Source organism: Rhopalosiphum maidis, chromosome 3, assembly GCF_003676215.2.
Source record: "Rhopalosiphum maidis isolate BTI-1 chromosome 3, ASM367621v3, whole genome shotgun sequence".
Taxonomy (NCBI): Eukaryota; Metazoa; Arthropoda; class Insecta; order Hemiptera; family Aphididae; genus Rhopalosiphum; species Rhopalosiphum maidis.
Window position 1 is genome coordinate 46676966 of NC_040879.1, and position 17720 is coordinate 46694685.

The 17720-nt window shown below is 24.9% G+C and overlaps 1 protein-coding gene across 1 annotated transcript; it reads left to right on the top strand.

Annotated features, from left to right (window-relative positions):
• The first annotated feature begins 42 nt into the window (after positions 1-42).
• Positions 43-17415, top strand: LOC113559242 (CCR4-NOT transcription complex subunit 1-like). Its single transcript, XM_026964898.1, has 42 exons — positions 43-638; positions 2718-2933; positions 3004-3178; positions 3245-3349; positions 3633-3793; positions 3856-4155; positions 4222-4407; positions 4478-4605; positions 4991-5231; positions 5388-5498; positions 5571-5729; positions 5814-5929; positions 6233-6498; positions 6567-6782; positions 6842-7020; positions 7093-7217; positions 7284-7476; positions 8861-9079; positions 9153-9296; positions 9368-9547; positions 9613-9840; positions 10160-10294; positions 10371-10527; positions 10836-11092; positions 11384-11524; positions 11579-11734; positions 11800-11940; positions 12033-12248; positions 12325-12522; positions 13203-13354; positions 13417-13692; positions 13768-13873; positions 14324-14452; positions 14516-14752; positions 14827-14973; positions 15034-15168; positions 15276-15515; positions 15593-15748; positions 15813-16065; positions 16328-16460; positions 16747-16881; positions 16998-17415. Exons 1-42 carry the CDS (start codon positions 537-539, stop codon positions 17080-17082), a joined length of 7335 nt encoding a protein of 2444 aa, XP_026820699.1. The 5' UTR covers positions 43-536; the 3' UTR covers positions 17083-17415.
• The last annotated feature ends 305 nt before the right edge of the window (positions 17416-17720 follow it).

Consider the following 17720-nt stretch of genomic DNA (forward strand, 5'->3'; position numbering starts at 1 on the left):
CGACCTACCGATCTCACACTCGCTCGTCGTCATTTTAGTCTGAGCATTCTCCCCGCCAAACAATACTGTTACTGTTTAAGAAAAATATACATTGATAACGGCATAACATTATATAATAATATATTATTACAAACGGCTGTAATGTTGTTACATACGAGTGCCTCGTATGATGTATAATATTATTATAATGTTTTATGTGCGTGAAATGTGAATTGTTTTTCTGAAACATAATTGTATCGTACACTTTTCGGGCAGGCGCAATGCGCACATCTACTCCTCCATCAACGCCGCGCCGCTGTCTCTCAGTCTCGTCGATCGACGCTTGAATTATACCATCCGTCACCGACGCCATATCGATATGTAAAACTCGCCGGTCGATTGGTCATTTGATCTTCATTCGCCATCGTATTTTCCGATCCCGTAGCGCATTTACGAGCGAAGTGCTCCCGTGCACCAGACAGTTGACACTGCGATCACCATTCCGTCGACAAAGAAAGCTTTAGAACATAAGCTTTCGGGTCGGTATTCATGGAATTATGAACCTGGATTCATTGTCATACGCGTTGGCCCAAATTAGTTATCTCGTCAGTAATTTGTCGAAGAAAAACTACAAGCCGAGCGTACAAGAAATATCTGACGTGAGTATAAAGCATGCCGCCGACTGTGTAGAGGGGTACCCACACAGTAACACGCCATTTTCTTCTAAAATTCTCGTTGGTCATGTTCGTACTTCTCGCAGTACGTATTCCATTCCACACAAACATTCACTCGAATGTAACTACTGATAGGTTAGATTTTTACCCGAATTTTCGTTTTCCACATTTTAATCTCTATTTTTCGATGTCGGCCATATTAATAATATCATTTCTCGTAAAAATCGTAATTTATGTATCGACATTTGAAATTACCTAAACAGTTTTAGTTTTATATATATGTTTTTATTTTAAATTAATAAAAATAATATAATATAATAACATAATATAATATAATAACATAATATAATAATAATAATAATATATTATGTTAAAATTTTTTAACTTAGATTATTGATGGATTTATAAATGTGTTGTCATCCAAATTTTACTTGGAAAATATATTAGTCAAGTATCGATAACTCTAATCTCAAGGGAAATATAAATAAATTTGAGTTTTATACATCAAATATAACTGAAAAACAATTCAAAGAACATGAAAAAAATTTGAGTCATGTGTTATTTTGTTATTGCTGTTTAAATGTTTTTAAGCTTTATAAAGCGTATACTGCTGGATAATATTAATTTAACGTATTTATGATTTTTTACGTATACAATGTACATTTCAATTAAGTAATATCTTTGTACTTCAACTATATTTTATATAGCAAATTAATATTGCACCTATATTTTTTTATGCTTAACACTAGGAACATAATTATTTATTACATTTTTTAATATTACTTGACAACTAGAGCATAATTAAATAATTTAATAGATAAAAAAAAATATTTATTATAAGATTTTTGTACAAGATATTACTTGTAAATTATCTACCAATTACATTTATTAATAAAGAAAATATATGCCAATACATATTCTATGATGAGCTATACTGTAATTAATTATTTTTCTTATTTACCTAAATTAGAAGAAAACAAGATACCTTAGCTTATAAATATAATTGTCTTTATGGCTAAATATATACCTTTGCAATTATACTCTTGGAAAATAAATATTAATAGATTTATTATTTTATGTTAGCTCTTTTAAAGTTGAACTTTTTTTTTCCTATCTTAAGTTATATAACTTAATAGGTATATAACATTTATTTCATTATTCAGTTAGTATGTTTGTTAGTTAAAACCTTTTTATGCTCACATTCTTATTAATAAATTGAGTTAATTTTTTTACCAGTAAATAAATGAGAATTTAATACTTTTTCAATGCCATCATAAAAATAAACTAATTCAGAACATTTTTAAAAGCATGGTATTGGTTCTTGATACTTTTAACTCTTTTATTGCTCCAAAATTAAGCGATCGCCTAACATTGATAGTCTTGAATCTAAAATCTCAATATGTCACGTATAGATAAATCTAGTTTATGATCTATTTATGAAGAAAGAGTAAATATTTCTTATAATACCTATTTTAAATTGAGCTTATTAAATATTAATCATTTTAGTATGTTTTCTGTCATTGCTTATTGTCTATGTAGTTTTAAATGTGTACCTATCTTATAAACATTATTAACTAATTAAATAAGTTAAATTATTAAAAAGGCTCATAGCATATATATATTAATAATATTACAATGATCACACACCAAAATATTAAATAAAAGCATTACATTTTTCAATATTTCTGTTAATGTACAAATATAAAATGTTAATTGTTAAGTGTAAAAAATGTATTATTATTACATACTTTTATTAGATATTTTTTTAAGGCTTATAAAGGATTTTTGAGTAACAAAGCAAGAAAAACAAGTACCAAATGGTTTTCAGTATGCTAAAAACCACGTATAGTATTTTATTTTGTGATTTATATTTTAATATAATTATGTTTCCCTTTAGTACATTTAAATAATTAAAAATAATTAAATTGTTTGATTTAATTTATATGTATATCCAAATTATAAATTTCATTTTATTTTAATTATAATGATAAAATGACAATGAATACTGTAGATGGTTTTTTTGTATTATGTATTATTTATATTTTATTGATTTATACTTTAAAGGTCATTCAATTGCAAGGATTTGAAGCTGATCGACATCTATTGCGTTGCCTGTTTTCCCATATCGATTTAAAGGACACCGAAGGACCAAGAAATACATCTCATAAGGATTACTATCAAGCTCAATTACTAGCACACCAGTGTACTACTCTCTTGAACAAACCTTCACTAACTTCAATATTGTGTTTTGCCCTTGATAATCCACTTTTTTCTCAAAAAGTATTTATACTATTGTTCTTTTAATATTTTTTAATAATTTGATAACTATTTAATTTTTTTTAATTAATAGGCACAAAAACCATCAATACAGCAATTTACACAGTTGAGTAGAATACTGCATTTAAGTCCTGTTCAAGAAGTTGTGTTTGGGCTTGTTTGCTTAGAGTCAACAAATTACTCTACTTACGCTTTACAATTTGTTAAACAGAAGTTACCACTTCTTATTAAAAATTATATCAATTCAGGTACACAAATAAGATTTATTAATTTATATAAACAATATTTAATAAAAAATTTATTTTAATTTATAGATACTAATTCTAATCAAGTCGTTGAAGGTGGTTTGCATGATTCTAGTCCTGAAGTTCTTCATCTGATTTTGAGCCACGTATTTAATGCTGATGATCAACTATTTGGTGTGTAAATAAATATTTAAAATGTGTTTATTTAAATTTATTATTTTTATTATTTGGCTATTTTATTCTACTAAATTAAAAATTACATTTGAAGTTCTATAAAAAAAAAATTAAGATTACAACGCTATTTTTAAAGGTCGAATAAAGATAATTAAACAACTAGATTATTTTTTTTTATAATAAAACTACTGTATTATCAATATCGTTTTTTTAAAAAAATAACAATATATTAAAATAAAATAAAAACAAATTTTAATCGATAACTATATTTTTTTTCTATCAGGGATAAGTAAAGAAGTAAAAAAAGTTTTACTACTGAATCTACGTCGTGATTTTCCACTTGAGGTTGCTCCAGTATTATTAGCACCGTTAATATATTCAGATAAGCCAGACCACCCAATGGATAAAATCAATTCAGATACATCTACTATTCCTAAAATAATGGTAATAACTGTTTTTTATTATTATTTTTTAGGACATTTAATGTAAATTTGTTGGTTTACTAGGAAACTCCATCATTACCCAATTTAATAATGGAAATGGGCTATTCTGTTTGTTCATCATTGGAAGAATGCCGGAGAAATTTATTATCTGTAACTAATGGATGTATTCCGTCAATAACTTTTGGTCCTGAATCTATTGCTAAAGTAATATCAATGATGATTCGTACACATACCGGGCTAGATTCTCAATTACCCTTACCTTATTGGATAGAAGATGATACTGACCACGATATAGACAAAAACATATCTTCAAATTCCATTACATGGAATATTGAAGTGTTTGTTAACACAATCAAAGAATTAGTAATGTTTATTATATTATAATTTCAATAATAAATTATTTTTGTAACATTATTTATTTTATTTTAGAATCCATCATTGTCTTGGATGGACTTAATAAAAGAGCTTGATCATGAACATTTTTATGTTAAGGATAGACAAGGTTTAGTCCTTCTGTTTTTAGCTTTAAGAATTGGTTTAAATTCTCCAGGATACCATATTGAAAACTTTCCTATAAATATGATTTATCGACGCTGGAAAAATTCTGATGCACAGGTTAATTTTTCTTCTGTTAAAATTTACTTTTATGTGCGTTTATAAAACTGATTCATACTTTGTTTTTTAGATGTCTCTTATTCAACATATATTACGAAGTTCTGATGTGTTTTGTTTTGCTGATTATCCTTATAGATCAGTATCTATAGATTCTTTAAAAACCATTCCAGATGCAGATAACAAGGACATCAACACTTGGTATAGTCTTAATATATAATTTAAAATAAATTAACTAATACATGCTTGAAAAAATGTCAGTTAGTTAAAATGTTGTATGATGTTCTTATATGAGTGCACAAGATTTAGCGAAAAATATAAATTGTATTATTTATAAGCTGGTTGATTCCTGTTATTATTTTTCTTGAATTTGGAATTCCAATCTGCTGTAGAACAACTTGTTTGCCATTTGTAATAAAATGTTTGTCTATTGAACATTTAAAAATATATTCATCATTTATAGGTTTTATAGGTTTTAGTTTGATGATGAAATAGTTCAAAAATAATTTTTATAATTTACCAATTATTGTATCTTAAAATAATTTTTAACCTATATTATAATTTTTCTTTACTTATCTTTTTTTAGGCGTTCAATTGAACTTGTTGACTTATTGCTCTATTTAGCTGAACGAGGTCTTTATTATGAAGTACAAGAATGTTTGAAGTTTCCTGCTCAAAAATGTCCTGATATCTTAGCACTTGCCTTGATAGAATCGAATGGCCCATTGAATATTATTAGACATGAAATAATTAGTAGTCTGATGCCAATATTTTTAGGAAATCACAGTAATTCAGCTATAATTTTACATCATGCATGGAATCATCAGGTATTTATCATAGTAAAATGTAATTATTAATTTTAAAACTAGTATTCGGGTTATTTTTTTTTATATATTAATTAAAATTTTTAAAATACAATGAATACAAAAATAAATAATTGTTGTAATTTGTATTAAACTAACATTGGTGTATACTTTTTTCAGAATGTTGGACTCAAACATACTTTGGCACAGGCAATGAGTGACTGGTATATGCGAAGTGATTATGATAATGTTAAACTATCTCGGATATTAGATATTGCTCAAGATTTAAAAGTAAGAAAAATTGTTTATTTTTTATGAGATTTAGCTAATTTTATTTATTTTTTATTGATTTATAAATTTCAGGCATTGTCGTTGTTGTTGAGTGTTCAGCAATTTCCATTTATTATAGATTTAGCCTGTTTGGCATCTCGACGAGAATATTTAAAATTGGATAAATGGCTGACTGATAAAATTCATGAACAAGGGGAAGGATTTGTATCAGCTTGTGTTAAATTTGTACAGGTGTGTTTTTCATAGTATACTATAATTATTGTATATTCAATAATTAAGTAATTAAAAACATTTAACCAATTTTATCATTACTAGAAACGTTATCCTCAACTATGTGGATCATCAGCTAAAGAAGAAAATACATCAAAATATACTCCTTTGTCATCAGAAACTCTACTTATAATTTTAAATTGCTTACATAACATAACTGGGTAAGTTAAAACTACACTCTTTAGATTCTTACAATCAAATTTAATTTAATTATAAATAATATTTCATATGTATATAAATTAATTGCAAATTGGAAAGATTCTTAGAGTTTTATTTAAATTGAAGTTTATAAGCTTAAATATATAGATTTATTCTATGTTTTATAAAAATATTATTATTTTGACTAGAAATGAAGTACAAAATATATATCTTAGTTTATATAACTTATTTAATTTAATTTTTGAGATTGTAATTATCTTATTTCTTAACTATTTGCTTGAACTAACACATTGTTTAAATTACAGAACAGTTTCACAAGAACTTACAGAAACAATTATTCAAATGGTTACAAATTATACCAATATTTACATGCCAAAAACACCATCAATTCGTGTAAACCCTGCTGCTCCACCCACTCCTATTTTTCGTCCTACACATCAAAGACCAATTGGTCAAATAGAAGGCCCAGCTCTTCAAGTTATGGTTGACCAGCTTACTGGGCTTGCCACTAGTTTGGCTAGCCTTGGACTGAATCCTACTACTCAAAATACTTCTACATTTACATTACCTGGTTATTATATATTATTTTTTAATTACAAATTTTACATTATTTTAAAACATTTTGTTATTAATATTCAGGGTCTTTGGGGCAATTGGTTCAAACGCCTGGGTCACCTTCTCGAAGTCTCGTTAGTAATGTATCTGGTCTAGGAGGTTTTTCCATTATGACACCTTCAACTATAAATGCTCCGGGTCCAAATATATCAAGTCAATTATCTGGTTCATCCAATATGTTGAGCCGTTTACCACAACAACAAGTTTTGCCATCAGTGATTGGCAAATCTAATCACATAAGTATTAAATATTTAATTAATTTTAATAATAACCATTTTATATATCAATTTTATTTTTAGTTGATAACAGTTTATTTATGGATGGTAATATGCCAGTTTCCGTTCCCAAAGATATTGAGGATGAAGCAAATAGTTATTTTCAGCGTATTTACAACTTGGCACCTCATAACTCGTTATCTATAGATGAAGTACTTGAAACTCTTAAAAGATTCCAAGAATCACCTGTTAAACGTGAAAGGGTTAGTATTCTTCCATTTAATACTGTGTATATTTTATTTTAAAATATAAATTGAAAACTTTTAAAATTATAGGAAGTATTTTGTTGCATGCTTCGAAATTTATTTGAAGAGTACAGATTTTTTCCGGCGTATCCTGAAAAAGAGCTCATTACAACAGCTCATCTATTTGGTGGTATTATCGAACACAATCTTGTTTCGTAAGTTATTAGAAATTTTTCTTTTTAATTTAAAAAATACACTAATTATATATATATTTTTTAAAGAAATTATAAAGCTTTGGGACTTGCACTTCGTTTCATTTTGGATGCTCTTAAGAAAAGCCCCAATTCCAAAATGTATAATTTTGGGATAACTGCGTTGGACCGTTTTAAGAATCGTTTAAAAGATTATCATCAATATTGTTCTCATATAACAGCAATTCCTCATTTTCATCAATTCCCTCAACATCTTATTGAAGTATGTTAAAATATAATTTAATAATATATTATAATAAAGTACATGTATTTATAAATAATAAGTAATAATCAAATATTTATAAAAAATTTTAATAGTAATTTTTTTTAATGGTTATTAAATATAAATAATTACAATAAATGTTTATTAATTCTTATAAAGACCTGAGATAAAAAAAAATCAATATATAATATGTATTGATATATAATATAATATAATATCCTAAATATTGATTAATATTATCTTTAAATATCATATTGTAATTTAATAATCTTAAAAATAAATTTAATTATACATAACATTTTTTGGATTTATTTCTAATATCAAATAATGAATGTTAAATTAGTTTATTATTATTATTATTTTGATTGAAAGAAATAATGACTTAATATTTTATTAATTATGAGAAAATGTATTCTTTTTAAGTTTTAAAACAAATTTCAATTTTTGATTTTATTAACCTTTGATATATTGTTGTTGTCATGTAAAAATTATCCTAGTAATAAATAAATCAACTAAAAACAATTTATAATTTAAATACTTAAATTAAATTAATAAATATTTTTTTAAGTTTAAAAAAAATAGGTTTAATAATTTTATAAATATCTTACCAACTATTTAGAAATTAAAATATTAAATTTATTTAGGTTTCTACCCATAAGTATATATGAGATTACTAAATTATTTTAAAACTATATTTAGAAGTAAAGTTTACTATTCAAAGTATCTATTGAAACTTAGAATTTGTTCTGAGTAAGTTTTCTTAACTTCATATTTATGTGAATATTTAAAAAAGAAGATATATACAATATTTAATACTTAAAATAATTTATGTATACAATAAAGGTGAAAATAATTGATTCAATCATAGCTTACAAGAATGTTGAAAATTATATTATCTAAAAATATAATAAAAATTATTAGTTTTTAAAAACTAGTTTATTAAACATTACATTTTTTAAATTTAAATTACCTTATCAATGTAATCATAGTACTACTTTACCTCTCTATTTTGATATTTGTGTAAAAATGCTTTAATATTAATACATTTTTCCTCAAAAATATGTTCAATAGATATAACTAAAATTGCTATAAAATTAATACCTTTAATAGTTGTTCTACATATGCAACCTATAGTCAATATCATCTATTATAACATATTTAGTAAAATGATACTCATTTAAAAATTCTTAAAAGTTCTCTATATTTACACGTGATAATTATAGCTTATATGATATTATATTATATTTCAGTTAAAATGTTTATAACAATATTTTTTTTAACTGGCCCTTTGCTTACCATTACATGTGATACTTATTGTAGTTGTAAAAAAAATAACTTATATGTTACATTTAGGAAATAATACATATATATTTTTTTATTGTAGTTTGTGGAGTATGGAAAAACTTCACTAGAGCCACCAGCCACTTCTCGAATCCCAGATTTAGTCGGAATTAGTAACAATACAATTCCACCAGGAACATTTATACCAAGCTTACATAATATATTTAAAGCTCAAAGTATTACTACTACTACTACGACTACTACTCCTATGACATGTACATCATCTAAACTTGTAACCACAAACTCTCTTTTAACATCTAGAGTAAGCTTACATAAAAATGTTTCACATAATACTGTTTTATTAAAAATTATTTTATTTTCTACTATATTTGCAGCCTTCAATTGCAAATACTACAAACATTGATACTTTATTAGTTGCAACTGAAAAAGATGATAAATTAATTGTACCACCAGAAAATCTACAAGACAAGATAGCTTTCATTTTTAATAATTTAAGCCAAATTAATCTCCAAACTAAGGTATAATTAAAGCTTCATGCATAATAAAACTATATAATATAATATGATGAATAATAATATTTGTATTACAGTGCGACGAAATTAGAGAAATCATCAACAATGATTATTTACAGTGGCTTTCTCAATATTTAGTCATGAAACGAGTTAGCATTGAGTTTAACTTCCATTCACTATACTCCAATTTCCTAGACTGTTTGAATAATGACAAATTAAATTATTTGATTAATTTGGAAACATTTAGAAATATCAGAGTTAGTATTTATAACATTATGTGTTCATAAATAATTTGTAATTTAATTTATTTTTTATGTTTTAGATATTATTAAAAAGTGACAAAGGAATGGACAATTTTTCTGATAGATCGTTATTAAAAAATTTAGGCCACTGGCTTGGTATGATAACTTTAGCTAAGAATAAACCTCTTATACTTGATGATATTGATCTTAAAATGCTATTGGTGGAGGCTTACAACAAAGGACATCAAGAATTACTTTTTACAGTACCATTTATTGCTAAAGTCCTTGAGTCTTGTGCTAAAAGTAGGGTATGTATCAAATGATGAACTTATTAATTATTATTTTTGTTTTTTAAATTTGAAAAAAAAATTTTCTCTATTAAATTTGATTTTTATAATATTATCATAATATATTATATGTTTAATATTCTTACTTGTGACGACTTATTGTATAAAAATCATCAAATCAGTTAATAAAAAAAAATGTTAAATTAAACTTTAGTGTATTTATCTTTATTATTTTTTCCAAATTTATTCAATAAATCAATTAGATTTCAATATTCCTTCCAATGTTTTATGACTCATTTCATAGTTTTAAACAAATTTTTTAAATAATGTTATTATATAGGTATTTAAACCAAGAAATCCATGGACAATGTCTCTAATGAATTGTTTAGCTGAACTTCATCAAGAGCCCGAATTGAAATTAACTTTAAAGTTTGAAGTTGAAGTATTATGTAAAGCGTTAAACATTGATATACAAGTAATTTCAATTTCAATAATTTAACATAATATTAAATGTTTGTTGAAATAAATTTAATTATTAATTTATATTTCAGGATTTAAAACCAGGATATGTACTTAAAAATCCTGAAATAGCGAAAAATTTAATACCACAGCTCTCCGATGAAGAAAATTCTAAACCACAAATTCATTGTGTTCTAGATCTACCTAAACCAGTAACAACTTCTCAGCAGCATACTTCTATTTATCAAAGTAATTATATTTTTATAAAGAAATTAATCTATGATCATTGAAAAATTAGTAGTTAAATATGATAAATGCATATATTTTAATTTGATAATAAACTTTGGTTTCTTTAGTTAATATTAAGTACAATTGTATATGTAAACAAGTTAAATCAAGTTATATACATATATTTTTAGCTCTCTTAATAAATTCATATATTCATATATTTTTATATTGTCTAACTTAAAGCATCGGGTTTCTAATTTTTATATTTATATTTTTATTGTTTTCAAACAAATTTTTAAATTGAACAATTTGATTTTTTTTTTTTTTAGCAATTTCTTCTCAACAACATAATATGATCTCAACAATTTCATCAATGAATTCTAATAGTCGGTTTAATGATGAACTAGTTGGTCATGTAGTATCAGCAGGTGGTGTTACGTCTATGTCGTCAAATGGATGTATTGGTATAAGTGGTATGACAGAAATGTCTCCTACTTTACCCTCATTCGAGCCTAAATACAATTATGTGACTTTCAATGCAGCAAATTCAGCACAAATAATGTCAATGATAGTCATAAATTCTCAAGTAAGTATTTTCTTCAAAAGTGTATATAAAACATTTATATCATATTATAATAATGATATTTTAGATTGTGCTTTGTTTTTGACATATTTCTATATGTGCTTAAAATGTTATTATTCTTAAAATATCTTAATTTTCTTGTCAACTTCTTGAAACTTCTTTTCTTGTTACTATTACATTCAATATTTTAAAAATACTTATTGAACATACTGCTCATTCCCATACAATTTTTATAGTAATTAGTTCAGTTATTACAAGTGGTGAAACTTTTTGTTTATAAATTGCATTGTTTAGATTCCATTATTTGTTAATCATCCAGCATTAAAGAACTATGTACAAGCTGTTATTGAACGTTCAATTCAAGATTGGTTAAATCCTGTTGTGGATAGATCAGTAAAAGTAGCAGCTACTACAACAGAAAATATTGTCAAAAAAGTATGTTCTTTTATTAATGTTATAACAAATAACTTAATATAAAATAATTTTTAGGATTTTGGTATGGACCCAGATGAATCTCATTTGCGAAAAGCAGCCCATTGTATGGTTAGAAATTTAACTTCTGGCTTAGCAATGATAACATGCAGAGAACAAGTTGTTCAATTATTAACATCCAACTTAAAACAACATTTTTTAAGTGTTTTAATGGTATGCTTAACAATAATGATTTAAACAATTTCAAATTTTTTAACTTTTTTTTATACCAAATTTAGACGCCTACCCCAAATCAAAAAGAAATGATTGATCAGGCTTGTACAATGTGTGCAAATGATAATTTGGAATTAGCTTGTGCATTTGTACAGAAAACTGCTACTGAAAAAGCAGTTATCGAAATTGATAAATATTTGAAAACTGTAAGTACTATTTATATTAATTTAAATTTAAGATAACTTATATTTTTAAAAGTAATAATAATTTAAATTTTTTATTTTTGTTAATTATATAGGAATTTGAAAGACGTAATGTATCGAGAATGGAAGGACGTCGTTATTGTGATCCAATGGTTATGAGCGGTCAAGCTGAATATCTTCCTGACTCTCTGCGTAACAAAATAGGATTGCCATTACCTCAAATGATTGGAATTTATGAAGAATTCGCTAGAAACATCCCTGGATTCTTACCGCTTGACAGAGAAGCCGTATCGTTATTTATGCCAAAAACTGTAACTTTTTTTTATTAAATTTACAGTTTTAAATCGATTGTATAATTTTAACATATTATGGTTTTGTTTTAATTAGACAATCCAACTTGACGAAATGACAGTTTTATATGAAAAAATTATAAATGATATTGAAGTGCTTCTACAATTATACATGAGCAATCAAAGACTGATGAGTAATACAACTCAACCAGCAAATCTTCATAGTGTATTAGAAGCTATGATTTCTTTAAGAAGGTCTCGTGATATTGTTAATGCAACAAATATTATCCACAAAGTAAAGTATAAAAATTACACATAGTATAAATATATTGTATAGTGAATTTTTGATTTATTAATACTATTTTTTTAAATTAAGTTAACAAAAATATTGAATATTTTAAAGTTATAAATTGGTTTTTTACACAACAATTATTAAATTTAGTTTCTGCCAAAATGTATAAATATAAATACATTTAATGAATCATTTCTTATTTAACAATTATTTTCTAAATATGAAGAATTTAATAAGTTGATTTTTTATTGCAACTCATAAATATTTGAATTCTAGTAAATAAATAAATCATTTTTGTAAGACTTAAAATTGTTTTGTAACTTAAATTTATTATTATGGTTGGTATTCTTTAATGATCTTTTTTGTATTGTAGTTAGGTAAGAAAAACTTCATTAATTTAGATTCTGGGTAAAATGTGGTAGATACTAAAAATCAAGTTTTTTTTAATAAAACTATAGTATATTATATGATTAATTAATACTAGAAGTTCAAAAATAATAATATTCTTAATTCATTTTTTTTTTTTTTTTTTTATTGTAAAATACTAGTTGAATCAGTATTGAAGTATTGAAAATCTGGCCCAGATATGAGATAGCAATTTTTTTTATATTGACTGAAACTCTTTATTTAACCTATAGTGTAACATTCTTAAAATTAATAGAACCTAATGTATTTTTTATTAGATTGTTGAAAGTTTCCTCGAAGGACTTTGTCCACCTGCTAACCAAGATTTGGATATGAGTATTAGATTCCGTGATGTGCATCTTAACATAATTAGAGCTTTCCAAGATCCACGTGCTTACAATATGCAATGGACTAATAAAATACTAACCAAGTATTTTAATTTAAAATATTAAAGTTTATGAATTTATTATAATTTGTTTATTTGTTTTTTAGGGCCGTTGTAGAGTCTAGAGAAGAAATACGTTTTAATATTGAAGCTATTGATATATTTATTCGTGCCGGAATGTTGAACATTGGCATATATGATATGCATTTAGCTATGTCAATGGATAATGGTACCAATTATGTATCCATAGTTTATGTAAAACAGTTTTTGCAGCATTATTTAATAGATAATAGATCTAATTCACCAATTAATGAAAGTCATTTTCAAGCCACAATTGAAGCATTAAATACTATTGTACTTAGTGGACGTCCTATTCCAGATGGGTATATTTTGATATTTTGTTATTTTGTTTTATTTCCGATTTGAAATTGTTTCTGAGTTTTAAATTTATCTTATAGTTTAACCGTTCTTTTGGAAATGATAAGACCATCACAGACAGATAATAGTCTTGTAAATCAATTGGTAGGCAGTACATCTACTAATACATCACATAGCTTATTACAAGTGAGTTTTTAATGACAAATAAAAATAAGATAAAATAATGAATTTAATAAGTATTTCTTCGTAGTCTATTACTAAAAGATTATTTAAGTTACCTAATATTTGAAATATATGCATTAAAATAATTGAACAGTAAATGTATTTATTCAAAACTCTTAAATTTGCTTTTGCTTTTACTAATTTATTATTAATACTTTTTGAAATAATTGTTTTCTCTAAATAAAAGTTGTTCAAGCAAAACATCATACAGTGGAAATTTTTTTAGTATCAATCTTATTTGATTTAAGTAAATTTAATAAATACTAATAATAGTAATAATATTTTTAACCAAGTCAAATCAACTAATATTTGATATTTTCCAAGTGATTTTTTGTGTTTTATAGTTTTTTAATTTTATATTTTATCAAACCTAATTGTTATTTTGAAGAATTAACATTATTAATTAATTTTTAGGGTAGAGACTATGATGATCCTCCAGGTTTGTTAGAAAAAACTGAATTTTTGTTGAAAGAATGGTTGACTATTTATAATACAGCTCCTAATAGAGATCCTAGCAAAACATTTAGCAGTTACATTCAACAAGTTTGTTAACTTTTAAAAATTATTTATTTAATATTTATTAATAATATTTTATAATTTTTGCAGATGAATGTTCAAGGAATTTTGAAATCTGATGACATTATAACTCGTTTTTTCCGCCTCAGTACCCAAATGATGGTAGAATTATGTTATAGACAAATACCTGATCAAACACAATCTCCTTCTACTATACGAGCTAAACTTTTTCATACTATTGATGCTTATGTTAAACTCATAGTGTTATTAATTAAACATTCGGGTGATGCAAATGCTGTTACTACAAAAACCAATCTTTTGAACAAGGTATAATAATTGTTTATGTATAAATGACATGATTATTATTTTATTTTTATTTTACTAATTAAAATAATTTACAGGTCCTAGGAATTGTGGTAGGTGTTTTACTTCAAGATCATGATGTTCAAGCAACAGATTTTCATCAATTACCATATCATAGAATTTTGATAACACTATTTCTTGACTTGAATGCTCCTGATCCGGTACTTGAATCAATCAACTATCCAGTAAGTTTAAAGATATGCTTAGAAAAATATTAAGTTAATAATAATTATGTTTATTACTAGATACTTGCTGTTTTTTGCCATACTTTTCATCTTCTCCGCCCAAGAAAAGTTCCAGGTTTCACATATGCATGGCTGGAGCTTATATCTCATCGTATATTTATTGGTCGCCTTTTAGGATTAAATTCTCAACAAAAAGTAAATTTAAATAAAAATAACAAAAAAATAAAATTAAAATTGAATAACTGTTTTATTTTTGTATATTGCTATACATATTATATGTAAGACTTATATTGTTATACTAGCGTTCATACGAACAAACATCAACTAATGATCTTCAAGGGTGGAATTTCTATGCTCAACTATTAGTTGACTTATTTAAATATTTGGCACCATTCTTACGTAATGCTGAACTTGCCAAACCTGTTCATTTGCTGTACAAAGGAACATTGAGAGTGCTTCTAATATTGCTACACGACTTTCCAGAATTCTTGTGCGAGTATCATTATGGTTTTTGTGATGTAATACCTCCTAATTGCATTCAAGTAGGTTACAATATATTAAATATTATAGAAGTTAATAACATATTATTAAATAACAATATATTTTTTCTTTTTTATAGATGAGAAATTTAATATTATCCGCTTTTCCGCGTAACATGCGTCTTCCAGACCCATTTACACCAAATTTGAAAGTTGATGTTCTTCAAGAAATATCTGTAGCGCCAAAAATTAGCCCAGACTTCCAGAGTTTTATTCAGCCTATTAGTTTTAAAAAAGTAATTGAATAAAAAAAAAAATGAAATTATCAATTTTTAATTAAAATATTTAATTTTTATTTAGGATTTAGATTTATATTTGAAAACTCGATCACCAGTGACATTTTTGTCTGAAATCCGAACTACTATGCAACAAAGTTGTTGTGAACCAGGCATGCGCTATGATCTATCACTTTTAAATGCCATTGTTTTGTATGTTGGAACTCAAGCCATACAGCAAATACGCAGCAAAGGCTTGGTACCAAATACTTCTACAATTACTCATTCCGCTCACATGGATATATTTCAAAATTTATCTGTTGATCTCGATACAGAAGGTTAATTTACTTTGATCACATATCTATTAATAAGCCCAGAGATGATAACAATTACTTATTTTAAAAGAATTTATTTGAAGCCTCAATAATAAAAAATTAATTAAGAAATATCTTGTTTGTCAAAACCCACACATTAAAAATTATTTTAAAAACATAAAGTTGTAAAGATTTTCAAAATGTTTTCTGAATTTAAAACGATAAACTAACATCTAAATCTGAACTTTAAATATCACACTAAAGTAATTTAAATAATTTTTTTTAGGTCGTTACTTGTTTTTGAATGCAATTGCTAATCAATTGCGTTACCCAAATAGCCATACACATTATTTTAGCTGTACTCTTCTATACCTATTTGCTGAAGCAAATAGTGAAGTCATTCAAGAACAAATAACAAGGTTAGTTATAGTATTCTATAGTTGTATAATATTTTTAGTACACATCATTTTATTGTATTCAACTAATTAGTTGAAAAATTCAATCCATTAGTTTTTTTTAATAACTATTTTATTAGTTTTATATGTATAATTAGAAATATGTTCTCTTCAAACATTATTTTTTTTGGAAATAGTTTGTATTTATCATATGTTTTATATTTATAAAGCCAAAAACTAATTTTATGAACATTTTGTATTATTAACTGTCAATAATATTTTATGATATTCTTTTAAAATCTACTTCTAGAGTTCTTTTGGAGAGATTAATCGTGAACCGGCCACATCCATGGGGTTTATTAATAACATTCATTGAATTGATTAAAAATCCAGCTTATAAGTTTTGGACTCATGAATTTGTACACTGTGCGCCTGAAATTGAGAAGTAAGCTATTACTTAATAATAAAAAAAAATCATGATAATTTATCTCGATTTCTTAAATACTTTTTTTTATTAAAATGTATCATAATATCATTAATACCTCTTATTTGATTTTTTAGACTTTTTGAGTCTGTGGCCCGTTCATGTATGGTTCCTAAACAACCTACTACTTCAATGGACGATGAAAACTTACCAAACATATGAACAGAAATCTTACATATACTGCAAAATATTTAGTATAAGTTAACTCTTAGTTTTATAAGATAATGTTGAACTAAAATTGAGATCTTTCAGTGTTTACAAAAAAGTAACAAAATTTTAGTGTGTGGTCCATAAATATATTTAATTTAATTATTGTTTATACATAATATATATTTATTGGCACTGATTCGGTTTCCTAATTTTAAGGTTTATATTAAGTGATTACTGATTACCAATAATATACTACTTTTATTGAGATAAAATATAATTATTGTGACAACTGATTAGTACAATAATAATTATACATTATTATAAGAAAGTAATAAGAACAAATATTAAACCCATTTCTTGTATAATTTTCTTCAGATAAATATTAGTTAACTACTTTAATGTTTACTAATATTTCTTGCATTTCTAAATTAATTTATTATCATTTTATCATAGTTTTTACATGTTTGTATTTAACTGGCTTTAATATATTATAATTTTAATAATGGAAATTATTAATATTTAATACAGAATGATATTCATTTAGTTTTATTTGGCTTTAAATTTTTCTATAATTGTTTTTAAATCATTTTTTTTATAACAACAATAAATATTACTCAAATACACACAAACTAAACATATAAATATTAACT